Source organism: Citrus sinensis, chromosome 7, assembly GCF_022201045.2.
Source record: "Citrus sinensis cultivar Valencia sweet orange chromosome 7, DVS_A1.0, whole genome shotgun sequence".
Taxonomy (NCBI): domain Eukaryota; kingdom Viridiplantae; phylum Streptophyta; class Magnoliopsida; order Sapindales; family Rutaceae; genus Citrus; species Citrus sinensis.
In genome coordinates, this window is record NC_068562.1 from 22,829,579 (window position 1) to 22,849,782 (window position 20,204).

The 20,204-nt window shown below is 33.6% G+C and overlaps 2 protein-coding genes across 6 annotated transcripts; both read left to right on the plus strand.

Moving 5' to 3' along the window:
- Positions 1–793: 793 nt before the first annotated feature.
- LOC102612697 (uncharacterized) lies at positions 794–15,135 on the plus strand. 5 transcript variants are annotated; one of them, XR_369241.4, is made up of 14 exons: positions 794–1,181; positions 1,281–1,417; positions 1,527–1,618; positions 2,314–2,427; positions 3,049–3,379; positions 3,944–4,123; positions 5,253–5,333; positions 6,809–7,027; positions 7,205–7,347; positions 12,401–12,567; positions 13,166–13,383; positions 13,567–13,659; positions 14,494–14,745; positions 14,830–15,135. XR_369241.4 is itself a non-coding variant. In XM_052444752.1 (14 exons), the coding sequence occupies exons 1-13, from the start codon at positions 965–967 to the stop codon at positions 14,686–14,688; spliced, it is 2,187 nt and encodes a 728-aa protein (XP_052300712.1). In that variant the 5' UTR covers positions 794–964; the 3' UTR covers positions 14,689–14,731; positions 14,834–15,135. The 5 variants fall into 5 exon arrangements, 4 of the variants coding, with proteins under 4 accessions (XP_052300712.1, XP_006465087.1, XP_024953905.1 ...); XM_052444752.1 differs by having other exon boundaries at positions 14,494–14,731; positions 14,834–15,135; XM_006465024.3 differs by having other exon boundaries at positions 14,494–15,135.
- Positions 15,136–16,489: 1,354 nt separating this feature from the next.
- LOC102627478 (hypothetical protein) lies at positions 16,490–16,954 on the plus strand. Its single transcript, XM_006465065.1, has one exon. It carries the CDS (start codon positions 16,490–16,492, stop codon positions 16,952–16,954), a length of 465 nt encoding a protein of 154 aa, XP_006465128.1.
- Positions 16,955–20,204: the final 3,250 nt, after the last annotated feature.

Genomic DNA, 20,204 nt, shown 5'->3' on the forward strand with positions numbered 1-20,204 from the left:
AATTATTATTATAGGCATTGTGTTGGATGGGTGCTTATAGTGGTGAATAAAATGAATATCTTCTTTTGGATCTTGTTTTAAATGATAATATAGAATGTAATTATGATTTTTAGATATTAGTTTGTGCTTTTTAAATAGATTTGTGTAATTTATACTTAAATTTGAGAATTTGTATTGAATTGATGTGGAAATTTTACTTTTTCATTTACATTGTTTAAATATAAAATTGAATATGTTATATGGAATTTGAGGTTATTATTATAAATTTATATATTAAAAATTTGTGATTTTAAATACGGAAACTCGCAAAAAATCCGCCGGATACCATTGCGGGTTTGGTAATTGTTAAAACCCGCTACGTGGGTTTTTTAAAAAAAATTAAAACCCGCCGCGGGTTGCGGGTGGGTTTGGTAATTTAAATTTTGTGCGGGTTTGGATTTGGTAATGGCAAACCCGCTGCGGGCGGTGCCCATTGCCATCCCTAGTTATGGGCCGTTCAAAGCAAATCAATTAAGAGAAGAACGTGCACTTGTCTAGGTCTTTATTAATTGAATAAAGTTTCCCCCAGTAACTTGAAGCAACCGGCTGCTATTATTATCCACCGGCTCTTGTCAACCGTTGGATCGACTCATTTTAAATCCAACGAAGGTACTAAAAGAGGACAAAAAGTGTGGTACGTTACCACAGTGGTAACATAGGCGGATCCCAATTTTCAACCCAAAATCCAAGTAAAGATGTAAATGACTAATCTTCAAAATTTTATGAATACTTTACAATTTTGCTTTTTCAAAACACACGGTTTTGTGCTAGATGTTGTGAAATCTTTTGTAAGAATTTCTTTTTCCTAATCGTAGCCACAGGATAGAGGCGACGTATAGTGCATCCTTTAATTCAATTATTCCATTACTATGTCGCTCGTCTTTCACTAGCCTTTCAGCACTAAACTAAAATAAGAATTTAAGAAATGGCAACACACAATCTCAATATCAATATCTCCGGCCGCCTTACCCGTCATTTCTTTACTCCACTCCTCTTCAAATGGGCCGCTCCGATCCGTGCCCGAACCCGAACCCGAACCCGAACCCGTGTGCTCCCCATCCGTTGCTATCTTCGACGTGCCTCAAACTTCTCCCGGCGTTTCTCGGTCGTACCTTCAGCTGCTTCTGCTTCCGGCTCCCCAGGTCGGTGCTTTTTGTTGTTCTGTTCTGTGAGGCATTTTGTCGAACTGGTTGTGGGAATTGTTTTGTTTAACCAATTGTCTTCTTTTTGTGGACTTGCAGAGTGGAATATTGATGAGAGATTCGATGTTATAGTCGTTGGAGGAGGGCACGCTGGGTGTGAAGCTGCCCTTGCATCTGCTCGTTTAGGTGCTAAAACCCTTCTTCTCACTCTTAACATCGATAAAATTGCGTGGCAGGTATCTCAATATCACACTACAAAAAGTTGTTCTTGTTATATGCAATTTTTTTGAATTGGTTTTTTAAAAGTTTTAGAAAGATGTTTATATTGAGAAAAGTTACTTGCAGCCCTGCAATCCAGCAGTGGGTGGACCTGCAAAATCACAGCTAGTACATGAAGTGGATGCACTTGGTGGTGAAATTGGGAAGGTTGCTGATATGTAATATCCAAAAACCTTTTATATCTTCTTGGATAGTCAATTCAGCGGCTGCAGCCATATTGTCACTGCATGTGTTGGAAATTGAATGTCAGACAAATATTTGCATTTGGACAAACTCTTTACAAATTTTTATTTTGTCTGAAAGCTCAAATACTGCATGGTATAATAAGAATATGGTTGTAGCCCAAGTTTCTGGGAATAGTAGTTGATTTTGACATGTCTTGCTAACATCAGATGATTGAGGCTTGGAAAACAAGTGAACAATCTATCTAACATTTTCATAAGCTGTCTATAACTACAACTGCAAACTTTTGAGAAGGTTCTTCATCTGCGCTAATATTTTTATGGCCCTTAGACAGCTGCAATACTTCATTATCGTTATTTTGTGTCATTCATGATATAGCTTATAGAATTTCTTTGAGCACTTCATCTGTTTTTCCTTCTGTTTTTTGCTTACTTGCGACATCAGTTTTCCGGTCACATGCCTTATTTTCAAGTTGTTGCTTATGTTAGTACTTTCTGGTATTGTTTTCTTAGTTTTTGTTGTGGTCCCTTATATTTTTCTAGAAGAAGTTGAATTAATTTATTTCAAGCAACTGACATGCATTTTTATTTTGTGTTTTTATCTTGCTAAAAATTAACATTTTTGCTTTGTATTATAACAAACGTAACAGTGATTCGTCTTTGTAATTTAGGTGCTATTTACAAAAGCGTGTCCTCAATACCTCGAGAGGTCCTGCTGTTCGGGCATTGCGTGCACAAACTGATAAAAGGGAATATGCTATGCAAATGAAGAATATCGTGGAGAGGCAAGTAATTTCTTTCATCTTCCATCTTACACGATGTTGGTAGACTAAACTTCCAAATGAAAAGGTCCTGAATTGTATGAACATGGTTGTTGGAACTTGTAGCTATTTCTTTGAATGCTTCATGATGGAAAGAGAACTAGATAATCACTTTCTGCCTCCTTCAATAGAGAGTGCAAATCCTCAATTTTATTACCACATGAATGCTTAGATCTGGGGGAAATATATCATGAAATCTCAGGGTTTCTTTAACGTAGTACAGCTGATAATTTGATTTGCACACTGAACTCTACATAACAACCTCATAATTTCTGTATTTTGACATCGATGAAGGAATTTATTGTTTGTATGGCCTAAAAAATTTTGAAAGTTTTTCTGTATTCATGTTTAGTTATCTTTCAAAACTGTCATAGTGGCACTTTATAATAGTTCGTCTTGTCAAAGACATGAGGTAATTGTCAAATGTCAACTGTTGTCTGTCTGCTGAGTGAGTTTTTTTTTTTTTTTCCCTCCAATCAACACAGATCAATGTGGTTCATCTCATTTCTCTATTTTCTGCACCCCTGCATATTGGTGGGTGGGTGTATTCTGCTTGCTAACTCTTTGTTTTCACTCTACCATCAGCACTGCAAACCTATGTATTAGAGAGGCTATGGTGACAGATATCTTATTAGGAAAGAATGACAATGTAGAAGGTGTTTGCACATTTTTCGGGATGAACTTTTATGCTCCTTCAGTTGTCCTCACGACCGGCACTTTTATGAGTGGTAAAATTTGGGTTGGTAGAACTTCTATGCCTGCTGGTAGAGCTGGTGAGTCAGCTTCTCATGGACTGACTGAGAACTTGCAACGCCTTGGATTTGAGACTGATCGGTTAAAAACTGGAACCCCATCACGCGTTGATCTTCGAACTGTAGATTTTTCAGGACTGGAACCCCAGCATGGAGATGAAGAGGTTTTTCCATTTTATCCATTGTGTAGGTTGAGTGACATAAATTCTGCATGATTCATGATTTAAATCATGTTTGTCAAGTTGCTTCATAGAGTTTATAAGCATGCATTTCATGCCATTTCATGCTGGAACATGTTACACATATTTACCCTATTAACATTTTTAAAGGTGCTCTTTTGATCACATCATCTATTACATTTATCCTATTAACATTTATAGAGATGCTAGCTTGGTGATTTCCAATGCATGGATAGCTCTATAGTTGGTCTTAGAATTAACTGCCAGGTCATTTCTACTTATAGATATTAGGAGTGCTGGACATCCTGCTCCGTTGAGCAGGTTCTTGGGCATATTTGAGCTAACTTATTTGTTTAATTGGCAGATTACCTCTTATTGAAGTAATGTTCATGATCTTATCATGTTACGGTTATTATCCTTTGGGTGAAGCCTATAATTTTGAATTGCTTGCTTTTCTGTTATATTTTCCTTTTCTTCTTAGTTTTAAGCCTTGAAGACTAATGTTTTATCATGAGAATCTTGTCTTAAATATGAGTTGATAATTTACAGGTCAGCTGGTTTAGTTTTGATCCTGACTTTCATATTGAGAGGGAACAAATGTGCTGCTATCTGACACGTACCACAAAAAGAACCCACCAGCTTATTAAAGACAACTTGCATGAAACTCCCACTTATGGTGGATGGGTAGAAGCTAAGGGGCCTAGGTACTGCCCTGCCATTGAAGATAAGGTACAGTTCCTTATTGATGTTTTGTTGAATGCTGAGAATTTCTATTTTGCCGATCATTTGTCATTTGTTATTTAAGAGAATTTTGAGTGATTAAATAATGAAAAGGCACATCATGTAGCACCTGCTGATTTATGCACCTCCTTTAATCAGACAAAGGAGATCCTCTGCTTATTATACTGTTCGTTGCTGTTATGTACTTTTTGCTCTTTGCAATTGTCATGGTGCCGAAATCTTCTTGAAGTTGTCTCCTTTGTATTTAATTTCTAGTTCCACAATCATTTATCATTGATTCAAAAGTTGGTTTGCAATTAAACTTTGCAATTAACCTTTATTCAAAAGTTGTTTATCATAACATTTTTAGACCACATGTGCCCTTTATAGGAGCTACTTTTTCTTACCAATTCTGGTTGATTAAGATCAAAATCTCTACGCTTGTGTTTCTATTGGTAATGAAGTTCAACTGAATGTCCTCATAATTCCTTTTTCAATCTTAAGGTTACGTTAATTATCATTTGCCAAAGCCACAGTGCAGCAAGTCTTCAATTGGTTGTGCAGTTTTCAGTTTTTTATGTTTAATAGAGTCAAATAAATGATTCATTAGCTTATACACCCACATTTTCTGTGAGCTGATATTTATTTCTGCACCCAGCATATTTGTTTGCCGTTTTGTTTTAAGTTTAGCTTCTTTCTCTGTTATGGTTTTGTCTTTAAGTATGCATGACTGTCCAGCACTCTTCAGAGAGAGTTATAGACAAAGTTGTTGTTGGTTTTGCAGTCAGTGTTTCAGGGAAGAGATGGCATCAATTTATTGTTTTAGTCTCGATGAATCTCCTTGCATTGATTTAATGCAGGGGAGAAAATATCCTAACTATGTTAATGCTGTTTGAAATTTTTTTCTATTATCATGAGATATCTTGATACATCTTGACCTTTTTCTTGTTCCTTTTCCTGAGATATAATATGGCTTTAACATGGATTCTGAAAGAATAAGTAGTTTATTTTTGCTGCATTACTAATTCCAACGATCTCAAATTAGTTACGAGCACAATGCTTTTCCATTTACATATTACTATTAGTAACTTCAGTGTTTATCAGTTCTATTGAGTTGTTTTTTTTTTCCTTGTTTCAGATTGTGAGATTTCAAGATAAAGAGTCTCATCAGATTTTTCTTGAACCAGAAGGCCGTAATGTGCCTGAGCTTTATGTTCAGGTTTGCTACCATATTATCTTTTCTTTTCTCTGCGACAGGTTTAGCAACAAAGAGAGCCGGAAAAATGAAAAAAATAGACTAAAAAAACATTTAAGAATGAAGAATTGATTTTTTGTATGGCAGATTGAATATTTTTGTTTTCGTGTCAGCTATCAATTGTCTTCTTCCATGACAATGCGATGATGAAGTTTGAATTGTGCTACTTGTGTCCAAATTCTACTCTCTTGGAAATATGTACTTTGTTGGGTTTTGGAGTTGAGTATAATTACCTGTACTGTAAATGCTGTTGTTGCAGTAGGATGTCTATACGATAATTTGATAATCCATCATTACATCCCTGTCTGTGCATGCGTTATACAGTCCTCCTTGAAAGTCTGCATTTGGTTCTGCATTATTAAGCTTAGAATACAAATATTAATAATAAAATAAGAAGAATTCTGTTTCAAATAATGAAAACCATGAAGAGTCTAGAGAGCAGGTATGCATAGAAAGCAAAAATATGGAGAGACAGAGCAAAGCTTTATAAAAACAACTATCATTAACAGAATGACGTTTTGAACACCAGCGAATCACCCATACCTGTACACCACTAAGCAAAATGCTATACAATTAGATTCACACAACTCCTTTGCTGAATGTAGAAGCAAAAGATGTCTTGGAACTTCTTAGAAACTGTAGTTCAAAGTGAAGCAGAATTGTGAACTTTTTCCCACAGCCCATCAGAGTTGTCCTTACCTGATTTCTTAATGATATGATTGTTTCTTTCACTCCAAATCATCTAAAAAGGCACTAAAACCACAAATCTCAAAAAAATGTAGGCTTCTTTTTCTCTTGTAAAGCTTAGAATCCAGTTAAACAATACATTTAAATTTTCCAAAAAGGAAAGCTTGATAATATACTTGTGCTTGATAGATCAGTAAAAATTGACATGGCTTCTGTTGTACTCTAATTTCAGTATATGCATCTTCAGCATAATAAAAATGTGGGGTCAGGTGACAACGGATTCAAACAAGATTTTGATGATTTAATGTTTTGTATAGTAAGTTGTATTGGTTTAAATTTTTTTTGCCTGAATCAGTTGTTTAAATTTATGATTTATTAGACATGGATGATTTGGAAATGAAAATTCTTTGTGCGGACTATAGGTTAGCTAATTTTTATAATAATACCTAGCCTGTAACTTCTAGAAGTTGAAGTGTTCTAGATATCTTTAATTTCAAGCAAACCTTTTTCGGTCTTTAATAGGCTTCATCGGTTTTCTCAGTTTTTTGACTCCTAATAATAGTAGAAGAGGGAACTGTTTCAATCAAATCAAAGTTTGATTCAAATTTTAATTGAATTTTTAAGTGTTTTGGTTATGGAATTCATGTCAGTCCTAGATTTTTCTCTTTCTCCTTATCAGCATAACTGTTATAAGTTTCATATGTAGATGCTTTGTGCTTTGTATTATATGTAATCATTTTATTTCGTCACAGGGATTCTCAACTGGTTTACCTGAGAGATTACAGTTACCACTCTTGAGAACCTTGCCTGGACTAGAAAACTGCTCGATGTTGAGGCCTGCTTATGCAGTAGAATATGATTACTTGCCTGCTCATCAATGTTATAGGTCTCTTATGACCAAGAAAGTTGAGGGACTTTTCTTCTCTGGTCAGATAAATGGAACAACTGGCTATGAAGAGGCTGCTGCTCAGGTTTTATTTTTTAGAATAATGGAAAATTTGTAATAATTGCTTTATTTTGTACTATAAGCATGCTTAAAGAATGACTACCACGAGGCCAGAAAAGAACCTTTTGCTAATTTGTTTTATTTTTATTTTTATTTTTTCAATAAGCAAGTCTGTTTTAAATATGTTTATTTTGTTTCATAGGGCATTATTTCTGGTATCAATGCTGCTAGGCATTCAGATGGCAAGTCGCTAATTGTTCTAGAGAGGGAAAGCAGTTATGTTGGGACTTTAATTGATGATCTAGTCACTAAGGACCTTCGCGAGCCTTACCGCATGTTGACAAGGTAACCGGCTGAAAGTGTTTCATTACCATGTTTAATGATTATTGATGCCTTTTGATTTGGGTATCAATTTTTATGATGGGAAATTCTATGTTTGAAAAGGCAAGTTGATTAATTGATTGAGGTTATAATCATTTTTGTTGTTTGCACCTTATAGGTGGTCGCATTTCTTCTCTTAAACAAAAAAATTGCAAAAATTTATGGTAGTTAAATAATTTTTATGCCTCCTTTATGAAAATATAATATGTTTTCAATAACCAAAGAATTTCTTCCAAGTATCGGGTGTTGTAGGAACAAAATAATAGATATAGAGAACAGAAATGGAGAAGAAAAGATTAGAAAGAGATTCAAGAAAGGGATCCAGCTATGGTACCACAGTTGAACCATATAGCCCCTTTTGACTTTTGTGACTTTACAACTAAAAATTTCATTAAGCACCTTACACTTTCTCTTATTTGCAAAATATATACAAGTACTATGGTACTTTCTACTTACTTACATGGCCAAAATTCAATTTAGCATCTTGCACTCTTTTTAATTTGCAGTTTTTTTATAAGTATTGAAGTATTTTTTGTTTACATCCAAATTACATTTATAAGCATGAAGTGCTCTATTAAAAAAGCATCTTATTCTTTCATTCTCTTATCTTAGCAATAGTTATCTATATTTTTATGGGTAAATTTGGTTGTTATTATCCAAATAAATTAATTATTATTATCCAAATCAAATATATTATTTATTACTAATCTAATTTTATTATTAGAGAAGTCATATGTCAACCCAACTATTAGTTTTTGTGATGAATTGGATGGTTGACAACAAGTTGACTTTTTGTTTAGAAAAAAAAAAGGACAATAAATTGATGGTGAAATTATTGAACCCACAAAACTGCTCAACGCAACTATTTCTCACCACACCCTTCATTAATTTTTAGAAAACCATATTTTTACTTGAATATTCAGCATAATTCCAGTTTTCTTCTTCTCCTTCCCCATTGAAACAAGTGATACCAACGAACACCATTGCCCTTAAACTAAAGTTTTAATCCTGCAACTTTAATAACAAATTGAACTCATTCACCCATGAAATCAACAGCACAAATAAACACAAATGACTTTGACAAGTTAGAATTCTTTTCATTTGCAACATATGGAGATTAGACCTATATACTACACTGCAGAAGATCCATAAATTGAGTAGAATTTTAATTCTCATTTAGATAATTGAAAACTTTGACAATAAAATTATGTTAGGATGACAAATAAAAAAAAGTAGAATTTAGGAAATAGATAAATAAGCGTTATTGAATGGTTAATTGGTTATAGAAATGGATGTAGAAAATAAAATCATTTCATTTAATAATAGAGTTTGTCTTTAATTCGTAAGTTATTCTATGGGTATTATATTAGTGATAATTTTATCTTTTTTAAAGATGGGTTTGTAGAGTATTTTGATGGGTTCAAATATCCTACTTAAAGTTTTATGTATCATTTTATAAACTCATCTTAATACCCAATATACCCTTACAAACTAATTCATGCATGATTTTTTTCAGGCAGCTGCTAAGTTTCATATGTTACATTATATGGAACTTATAGTTGACCCAAAAGTAGTGTCCTATGACCCTCTAGTTGTTGGACATGCAACAATTCAGTCATGCAAAAAAAACCTGATCTTGGGTTTATGTAAGTTAAAGATGATGTAACTTAGCAAAACTCTTTTTTAACTTTTTTTTTCTCGATTGTTTTTGCCTCTTCGTCCTCTATCTCTCCGACCCTTTCCCATCTCTCTCTCCAGTCTTTTATTTCTTCATACCCAAAGTCCAAATCCTTTATCTTCTTATGGAATTCTTTTTCTTCCCTTGTATTACGAAGGTATTATCCTAAACTGATATAAAACATATGAACATTATGCATAAATTAAATGATAATAAAATTATTGTTCTAATCATCAGAACAACTAAATTTAATGAAACTAACATTTGTCCATCATGGCCTAGCTGTATTGTCTGAACCAAGGAAAGATATTTGGTTGTTTGAATCTGAAAAAGCTTAACTAAGAGCATTTAATTCTAATGAGCTTTACCAGTGACAAAGTTTTTACCAGATGAATATGCCCGTTGACGGTAGGAGAAGAAGAACGAAAAAACAAAAAAAGAAGAGCATAAGGTGATAAATGAAATTTAACTATGTATTTAGACAAAAATTTCTTTAATACTTATGAGGAGGCTCTCAATGAAATTTTCAGTTGTTAAGTCACAAAAGACAAAAGTGAGGTTATGGTACAACTGTAGGTACCATAGCCAGATCCTCAAGAACGAAGATACAGAAGTTAGAGATTATCTTCTTGGCCAAAATAGGATAGAAATGAGTTGATGACTTTTTCTAATTCTTTTAAAGTCTTCTTGACTGACTACTCATCTCATCTTCATTTTTATTCTCTCATTCATACCTGTTAAAACCACAGTTTATGGCTATAAATCTTCTGGTAAGGAGAAAATAGTAAATGCCTCGCTGCTCAATAGTGAGAATGGTGCCAATAAATGCACTTTGGCACTTTGGTCTCAGATTTTCAATTTTGCTGCAGTTTGGATTAAGTATGTCTTATATAAGGGAGGTACCCATGGTAGCAAACTTTTAACAAAAATTGTTTCTCAGTTTTAGATCATTGGATCAATATACATTCAGCAATTGAGATTGTCTTACCTGTGTAATTAAAGCACCATAATTAATACACATCAAGATGCAATCTCAACTGTTCAAAGTGTATCAATCCAATGGTCTAAAAATTTGTGTGAAACATTGTGTGAAAATGAGTGCCCATGATTCATTCAGCCACACAGATAACAACCCTTTTCTTTTAACAGGTTTGGACTGAGTTTAAGTTTCTAGTTTTTAAACTAATTAATAAGCAGTGAACACCGCCATCAATTTTAAATTATTCCCTCCTCCCCCCACTCTTCTCCACCCCCCCAAATTGTATTATGCTACATGTTTGGTTAAAATTAAAGTATAACATGTCTTTATCATTTTCCCATGTGTGTAGCGACTTAAATAAGGGCATCTTTACTGACACTACTATTCAAAGGCATGCCTACTGAATAGAGATGCCCTTTTAGTCACCAGCTAAATAGAAGAAACTATGAAGGCATCTTATACTTTAATATTTAGCCAGACACGTATGAATGTTATCTTATCTCTTATCTTTTAAGAGTCTTAGTTAGACACATAGAAAAGATGTACGGTTTAACTCTTTACCGATAATACCAAGATGGTCTGCATAAATATAATCTCATTGAGCATTTCAATGAAGATAAAAATGGCTTAAAGTAAGAATGTAAATTGAGGATTCGATGATATGTTAGCGTAACTCTTAAGAATTTACACCAAAATTCTTTTGGATAAACATTTTTTATTTTAAAATTTTCTTCTGGATCTTTGATGGTTTTAAGACTTTGGCTTTTGGGTTTGTTTAAGCATGTGAAAGTTTAGCAGTGATGAGATTTGCACAAAAAGTTGCTCAAACGAAATGCACAAAATCACTAAAGAATATGAATATTTTTGTCTTTAGTGGTTTTGTGCAAATATCAGTGCTCAAAGTTTGGAGTTTTGATGTGAGACAGAAAAGAATAGGACAAGAAAGAAAGAGAAGATAGGAAAAAATAATTAATTATTAATGATGGGATCTACAGTTAATTAAATAATTTTTGAAAAACACAGAATTTCATGTATGTTCTAATCTTAATTATTGAATGATTTTTGATATGGTGGTTAGAAATTTGTGTCAAAAGTTGTGTAAAGGAATAGGGACTGCTGAGCTTGTTATTCTTATAATCTTATTTTATGTATATGTGTGCGCACATTCCCATTGGATTGATTTTCCATACAAATTGTAGCAAAATTATGGGCTTCCTGACTTAATTAAGTACTGTATATTTATATACTATTCTTATCTATTAGGGATATCCTTGGGATACCATAATAATGGTCAGTGGAATTTTTGTAGCTCACAATTCATTGTCTTTTGTGTGATAATAAAGCTTGCTGATGTCGACGAAAAAGTTGTCCTTTTATTACACAAAAGTGAATGAATACCCATTGGATTATCATTATGTCATGTTCTTTCTAAAAAGATATGGGAATCTTAATTAGAGAAGAAGTGTTTGTATCAAAGTAATGGAGTTTTAAATTAGCTTGTTGTGCATTTACAGTTTAGGGACAGAAAAATGCCCCACTGTGTAATGAAGCTGTGACTAGAAGGAGAATACTGTTGAAAGGTAACCATGACCACATTCTAAGAATAATGCCCCAGGAACTTAACATATAGAATGAATCCTAACAGAATGAAATTTGCATTGCATTCACTTTGAATAGTATGCATGATCTGTGGAAAGAACTATCCTAATGGGTGATGAATGCATAGATAGTGATATTATGTTGGTTCCCTACTTGAGACTATTCTGTAATATATATGATGTATAGGTAGAGACGGGTGTAGCCAGCATAGGACGCTTTAAAAAGTTTTTTTGATGGTTATCTTAAAAAAATATATTTTATTTATTATTTATAAAAATGCCCCAGGTGAATTGCAAAATTCTGAAAGTGCCACGTAATTTTAAAAAAATTTCATGCTGCCCCTAACTTAAATGTCTAATTCTAAATAATTTGATTAGCTATTATAATTTCATGAAAATTAATAAAGACAACAAGAGAACCGCCTTTATCAAATGAAATCCATTAAAATATCAATTAAAACAAATAAAATCTAAAACAAATATAAAATTTCAAAATTATATTATATTTTAAATGTGCCCCAGCCCAATTAAATTCCTGGCTACATCCCTGGGTAGAGATCCTGATAAAGCAAACTTCCTCGTTGCAGTTATTATTAATTTTACAAAAGGCGGTGCAGATGCTCTGGTTCTAGATTGTAATAGTATATTTTTAGTTACATAGTTTTATATCCTAAAGCTAATACAAGATTTATGCATACGTCAACATCTTTTAAATTAACCCATATGTTCATCTCATGTCATATTCTTGTTTTTTTCTCTTAGCCGCTCAGAACATCGATTGCTTCTTAGATCCGATAATGCTGATAGCCGTCTCACACCTTTGGGTCGTGAACTTGGGTTAATAGATGATAGACGGTGGAAAGTATACCAGGATAAGCTAGCTCGAGTTTCAGAGGAAAAAAGGCGATTGAAAACTGTGAGGATATCAGGTTTGTATTCTTCATTGCCCTCCTTGTGGATGGCAAATGATTGTGTCTTACCAGTGAGTGAGGGAGATGGAGAAAAATCTACAGAGGAGGGAATATGTATATTTTTTTTCCTCTCCTTTTACAAATAGCTGATATTGATTCCGGAAGAACTTCCTTACCGAGTATCTTGAATAAATGAATAAAAGAATTTTTGTTTTGGGGGGGGGGAACCGATTATCTTCCAGTAACTACCACCTGAGTTTTTATTTAATTAATTAATTATTTTATTTATTTTTTCAAAGATCTTTCATGATTACTAAATAAATAAAAAGACAGTAGATGGGTGAGGATTCTTTTTCTAGAGGTTTATTTATCTGTGAATAATATCCCCTCTCATCCATCATTGAATAATATTTAATTTGAGACAAAGACGGCATTTCCTGTCCTCGTGCCTGTGGATCTTGTCCTCAGGAACATCAGAAAAAGAGCTGCGTAAACTTCCAATTAACTGCACTTGTTTAAGCATGATTGCTTACTCATTGTTGTTAGCTTCAAGTTCTTCTATATACCATTCTATATTCGACTCACAACTTTAAACAGGCTCATATTTGATTTTCAGGTGGAGATTTGGCTGCTGATGTTACTCGATTGTCTGGTCAGCCAGTGAAGGACTCGTCAACTCTCGAGAGCCTACTGAAGAAACCACATATTCAATATGAAATACTTGATAAGCATGGTTTTGGAAATGGATTGCTAAGTAGAGCTGAGAAACAATGTGTAGAGATAGACATAAAGTATGAGGGCTTCATTGTGCGTCAGCAAAGCCAACTTCAACAGGTAGTAAGTTTTCATTTTATTTATTTATTTACTTTTTGGTGGATCCAAGAAGAAGTTCAATATTATCCATGCTTCATGGTATTTCATTCCTTATCTTCCATGGATGCTTATGTCAGCATCATCACGGCATGGTTTTGTCTATCTCTTAAGTTCTGTGCATTTTTTATGTATCTGTACTTGTAGATGGTCCATCAACAACATAGACCACTTCCTCCGGACTTGGATTACTATGCAATGACAACTTTATCTCTGGAATCACGTGAGAAACTATCTAAGGTGTGTAGCACAAATAATTTGGACCACTGCCTTTCTGTATTTGATACAACTTTGAGAATTAGTCACTTCCTTTCTGGACAGAGAACCAGTTCATTTTCACTTTGACAGGCATAAATTCTGAACCGATAATCCTGAGGTCACTTAGTGTTGCTGAAACAGTAGGCCTTTTCATTAAACATAAATGTTCAAATGCACCCATTTTTCACCATTAGGCATGTATTAACTGGTGACACGTATTTTAGGTTAGATTGAATGTGCATATATGCTTGCAGATTCTTTTAACTTTTTATGCATGTTGTTGCGTTGGGGACCAAGTGGGGTTGTGGATACAGGTCCTTACAAATATAATGAAGCCATGTTGAACATTTTTTAATGGAAAGATTTTGCAGGATAATGAATTATTCATAATGAGTTGAATAACCTTTGAACACATTCTGTACATCAACCTTGGCTCTTCAAAGGATGTAGCAAATCTGGTCGATACTGCGTAGTAATACCTGTCATCGAATTTTTTTTTGGAGAAAACTAACTTTTTAGCTGGTGGGTCGAATAGCTTGGAACAAAATTTACACTAATCTCAGTAGAGTTTTACTCCTGTTAAAGCTACATTTTTCTTTTGCTAAAAGAGTTGGAGAGGATGAAAGCCGGAAATTGTATAAGCTTCAAGTAAAGATGTAAGCTTCAAGTAAAAGATGCTTATGTCTTATTTGTGGAAGAAATATATCTTTTTGTTGTTATATGCTGGTGAGAAGGTAGATTTGTCTCGATTGAGATTGTGGGCTGCATCATTATTAGACCGTATAATTCTTCAAAACTATTGGTTGATGCTTTCAGGTCAGGCCACAGACGATTGGTCAAGCAAGCAGAGTGGGTGGAGTAAGTCCTGCTGACATTACTGCTCTTCTTATAATCCTTGAAGCCAACCGAAGGAAAGCTCAGGAACAGATGAGGCACCAAGTGCTGGCTTCAGTCCGGGCAGATTCAAATCAGCAATCTGAAGGCCCTTTGACAGAAACCATCAGCTCATGAAATGTTCCTCAGGGATCACTATCATTATGTTCAACTTGGGCAAGTGATATCATACATGTGAGTTTTTCAAATTTGGCATTGATGAATATCAACCAACGCGATCTGACTTTCGGCACTTTTTGGGACCTTTTTGGAAAGCAGCAAGTCATTGAAGATCCTTGTCTTATTGCCGACAAAAGTGGAAGTTGTCACAGTTAAAGCCAAGCCGGCTGTTGAAGCAATTGCAAAATATTAAGATTATGGGTATGTTGTCATCAAAGGAATTGAGCATCAGGTCCTCCCTCATGGTTTTTAAGAATGTTATTTCATGCCCCTTTTTTTTGGGAAATTTACATGGAAAGGTTAATGTAGATATTGTTCCTGTAGGAAATATAATTGTATTTATTAATGCTACTCCGCCATTCACTGATATATTTTATGTGTTATTAACTTTCTTTTGTTAGTGTAGCTCATTGATATGGTGATATTTATTTAATTTATAATAAAAATGAATAAAAATATACTTGAAAATAAGAGTAATATTATAAAATTATTTTGTTAGGGAATTATGGGTTATCATAAATAAAGTAGGAGATAAGTCATATATATTGATTTTAGTAAAGAAGAAATTAACAATCTCCCTCTTAAATAACTTAACGGTCACTAAAAAATATGGAGGACATATTCTAGACTGTTTTTTTGCATTTTTCAAGATAACTTACGATTGGATAATAATCATTTGTTTTATCCTATCTTTTCTCCAAAAGCCTGAAAGAAATGTTGTTGAAAATAAATATTTCTCTGATGACTCAAAATATTCGGCTATTCTAATGGGATCTAATAGGGTAACGGTCGGTGACGTGAGCCTCTCAGAAATGAGTTTTCTGCATTTGTGCATTTCAAAAGATATTTGCCGTCAAGATTAGCCATTTTTCTTTGTAGTCAATGAAGGATTTAAGCATAAAGCATTTGTGTTCATATCTTTTTCAATCCTAATTCTTTGGCGTTAAGGAAAAAAGCACACTTCTGTATTGCTTATTTATTTATTTTTTCGATCCCCTGTACATTTTGTAAAGAGATTTTACTAGTTGAGTCTTTAATATATTATAAACTCTCTAGTTTTTTAGTTTTTTTTTTTTTGACAAGTGTGAAGTTTTTTATCAATATGTTTTTTTGTTAACACTCTAGCATCAAAGACGAAAAGTTATTTTAAAATTTTAAGAGGGACCTAAAAAGCAAATAAAAGACCTAACTGTCAATATCTTCAAACTTATGATTTACACGTGAAAATGTTACTTAGAAATTTTGTAATTCCTCCATTAGTTGTTAGGTATTTACTCTTATAAAGATAAAATTTTGGAACACATAGCAACATATATATATATGTCTCATCTCTCTCTCCTCGTGGGTGTTAGCTAAGAGCTAGTTTGTTCACAAGCTCCATTTTTCCCGTAAACAACTTTTGAATACGTCCACCCTTCAATCCATGTATCATCGTTCAACATCATCAAAAGCAACAACGTACAGGGCGCGGTCCATCACATCATCATCATCATCATCATCATCATTCATCATCATGCATACTTTTTGATCTTTCCCTTTTGCCATTGTTACAAACTTGATTAAATTTCTGTCTTTGATCTTCAAACCAATACCCATTATCATCCCCGCCATGATTAGAATGGACCAAATGATCATAGCCCTACAGCAGAGTCGGTGTAATCTTAACATTATTGTTATTATTATTTGATGATATTCTCTCTCTCTGGGTTTTTTTTTTTTGTTTTTGGCCCCTTCAATAATATAAAATTCCAATATCCAAATGCCAGTTCTTGATCCCACGGCTGGATACGCTGCAATATGGATGGTATCTTGCTTTTTGTGTCTTTCTATTGCTGTCGGCGGCAGCTTTCTGGTAATGTACATGATTCTCCCTGAATCAGATTCAACATATTGGCTTCCAATTGCTGGGGTTACTCTTGTTTGCCTTCCTTGGTTGTTTTGGTTTTGCACGTGCTTTTATCGAATCATTTCTCGGCTTTCTGGGGTTCGGATGTCTATTGGTGGCGTTGCCGGTGGCGGCGGAGGTGGTGGCGGGTCATCAAGAGGAAGAAATATTGCGAGCTCCAACCATGGAGCTGGGAATGTCAATAATTATGGAGATTCTTCTGGGAGAGATAATAATAATAATCAAAATGCTATTGACAATAATGGGCAAGAAAGAAAAGAAGATTCCGTCCGTTCCCGTGAAAGTGAAATACCATTGACATCATCAATGGCGCCATGATATATATAGAAAAATTAGCTTAGCTAGTTAGAGCGAGAGAGAATCATATTGGAGCTGGCAATTATCAGCTTCATTTAACCATACAGGCAAGTGTTATGTTTCTATATGAACTCAGCTGATCAAGAATCAATACGGACTTATGTGATTCATGGTATAAAATTTGACGTTACAGGTCTCCATTTTATTAACTACAGAAAGCAAGATGTGAGAATCATATATATATATATATATATATATATATATGTATAGAGATAGATTTTACATCCGCAGAAAGAAAGAAATTTGTTATTGAGAGAAATGCTTTGTTCAGCCAATATTGTTCTTTTTTTTTTTTTTTGTCTTAACTACGAGGTGGTTCTGAGTGGGTTTTAATTATGGGAGGTACTTTTAAGCCCGTACCACAACTCAAACTAATCCCTGCTCGGACTGGGTCGGCCTGTAAGGGGTAAAGTGCTGGCCAAAGTGGTGACTTCATACGAGAGCGGGGCTTGAACCGTTGACCTCTCTTAAGGAATGAGAGTGCCGAACCACTCACACCAACCAACTTTGGTTAGTCAATATTGTTCTTTCGTACTCCTCTTGGTGACGAGTTGTGGTTTCTGTGTAATTGTAAAGTGACGGATGCATTTATTCTTAACATTACCTGGTGAAGTCATGGTTGTTAAGTTGTTGCATATCCTTTGGCATTTTTCTTTTACATGTTTTCTTTTTTTCCTTTTTTTTTTAGTAGCTTTTGGTATTTATATATTCCATGCAAAAGTTTCTGATATTAAGTCACACAGAAAGTTAACTCTTTCTTTCTTTCTTAAGATAAATTTCATTATATGGTAGAGTGGAAGTAATATCTGGATATATAGCAGATTTGATTGATGCGTAAGGTTAATTACTCTTTCTGTTGTTTGTTTCTGGAGATAAATTTATAATCTGCTGGAAATATTATATAGATAGCAGATTTAGGGTCTATTCGGTATTACGGAGTTTTAACAAGTCACAGTTATAAATACTTATAGTCGTGCTTTTCAAGCTTTGATATGAAACTTATATTTATTAAGAGTCTCTGAACTGGTCTAAAATGTTATTCTAGTTTATATTTAATAAAGTTATATAGATAAACGAATGGGTTAAAACAATCCGGACACAAGTGGTATAATCGCCTCACAAAATATTTGTCAAAAAAATGATATATTAATAATTTTATTTTCTCATGGCTCTGGCTAAGTTACGTTTAACGTAACTTACGCCAGACACAACAACAGTGTATAGTAATGCCAAGACCCACTGCTGTTATTGTACCTGGCGTAAGTTACGTTAAACGTAACTTAACCGGCTCCTTTTCTCATTTGTATTTAGAAATTAGTCAGAATCTAGTCTTGCCATTAGTGCGGTCTATAATAATGATTAAATTTGATTGGACTCATGAAGAGCTCCAAAAAATTGTTGACTACATAAAAAGAGATTTTAAAATGAAAGATATGTAAAAAGTCAGGTATTACTTGTCTCGATCTATAGACCTAATGGTATCTTTATTCATTAAGATCCATTCTGTCCGAACTCCTAGTGATGATGAACAAACATGATGACGAACAAACACTTGCTTCTAAAGTATTGTATTTGAATGTAGTTTGTGCTTCAATGAATTTAGCACGATACACTAGACTGGACAATTTTCGTTAACCCATCACCTAAGTTTATTTAAGAACCAATTAAGCAATAATGGAATGATATTAAACATATTTTTCAGTATCCCCAAACAACACTTAGTTAATTTGAGATTATTTTATTCTTGAATTGATAAAAAATAAACTCTAAATCTTCCTGCTTATGCAACATGCAAGTTATTGGTCTAAGCCCTATAAAGTTTATTCATAGACAGAATATTTATGAAAACTTTCCCTACATCAATATGTAATTAAGAAGGTTGTTTACGGTGCCAAGATGTGTCGACTTGACAAACCATTAAGTTCATATACCTCAAGAGGAAGCGCCTATAATATTTCTTGAGAAGAACTACTGCACGTGAATTGGACACATAAGCAGTGTCTTCTTTTTCCCTTGAATAGGTTTCATCCCATTGAGTTTTTTATTAGCTAAAGTTTTCAATGAGACAATTGTAAGACATGTCCAACACCAGTTAACGATTAATGAAATTGATTTTTTTTTTCAATTTTTTTATCCCCTAGTGTTTTTCCTAAATAATTGTTACAAAGTGGTGGATATCAAAAGAAGAGTGTTATGAAAAATTGGTGTGGATCCCATCGCTTATGAATATCTCATATTCTCATGTAATATAATGTGTGTTACACACATTGAGTGTGGGGAGGAGTAATATGAAGAAACTTTTATTTTATTTTATTTTTGTTTCATAAAAGATATGAAATAAAATTCTTTTTTGACTTAAACTTTATTGAATTTTTAAAGATTTCTTTCTACCTATTTTTTAGGGGTAGCACTTTATTTATTTTTATTTATTAGCTACTAATTAACAGTTGAATTATCTGCTTGGTACATAATCTGATTGAGAGAAAATCCTAGTCTAAATAGGACGAGACAGAATTAAGATCAATTTTTTAACCTCATATCTTTTTCAGAATTCAAACTCAATTAGCCAACTAAAGAAAGTTGATTAAAAAAATTGCTTGTTCAAGCTGTTGAAAACAAGCTAAGCGCCCTTTTTCTTTTAGGCTTTTAAAGTTAGAGGAATATTTGAAGTCGGGTTTCCGGCCAAAGCAAGCAACCCATTTGATTTCTGCATATCATTTGTTTGGAAACTTGGCAAACGTTGATTGCTTAGATATTAGAATGTACTATGAACAGGCTTGAAATATGAAACCATACACACCACATTTTCTGATCATCAATAAGCTGTCGGTCGTCTCTTTACTTCGTGTCATTTTATACCATCAATGATTATATACAAATTATTGGCTTCTCCTATATCTTTCCTCTTGTTTATATTGTTGTTATAAATGTTATGAATGTTATGATACTTTCTATTTAGATCCACAACAATCTTTTTCTTTTTCTTTTTATTTTCGGCATTATAAAATCGTTATGACGGTCTCTAAGCCAATTACTATGATGGATATCTGGCACCATTCAACACAACAAATAAAAGAACAAAAGTTTACGGCTGTCATTGGACCTTGCTTTACACGCAACTTAGATAATTATTTGTTTCATTTCTCTCTCTATATAAAACCCAGAAGCAGATTAAGGAAATTAATGCGAACAATTACAGTAAGACCTTGAA

Excerpts from the sequence above, each read along its gene's own strand:
- LOC102612697 (XM_006465024.3), top strand. The coding sequence starts at position 965 with ATGGCAACACACAATCTCAATATCAATATCTCCGGCCGCCTTACCCGT. Across the intron at positions 1,619-2,313 it reads ATTGGGAAGGTTGCTGATAT|GTGCTATTTACAAAAGCGTG; the intron begins GTAATATCCAAA and ends TTTGTAATTTAG. Across the intron at positions 13,660-14,493 it reads CACGTGAGAAACTATCTAAG|GTCAGGCCACAGACGATTGG; the intron begins GTGTGTAGCACA and ends TGATGCTTTCAG.
- LOC102627478 (XM_006465065.1), top strand. The coding sequence starts at position 16,490 with ATGCCAGTTCTTGATCCCACGGCTGGATACGCTGCAATATGGATGGTA.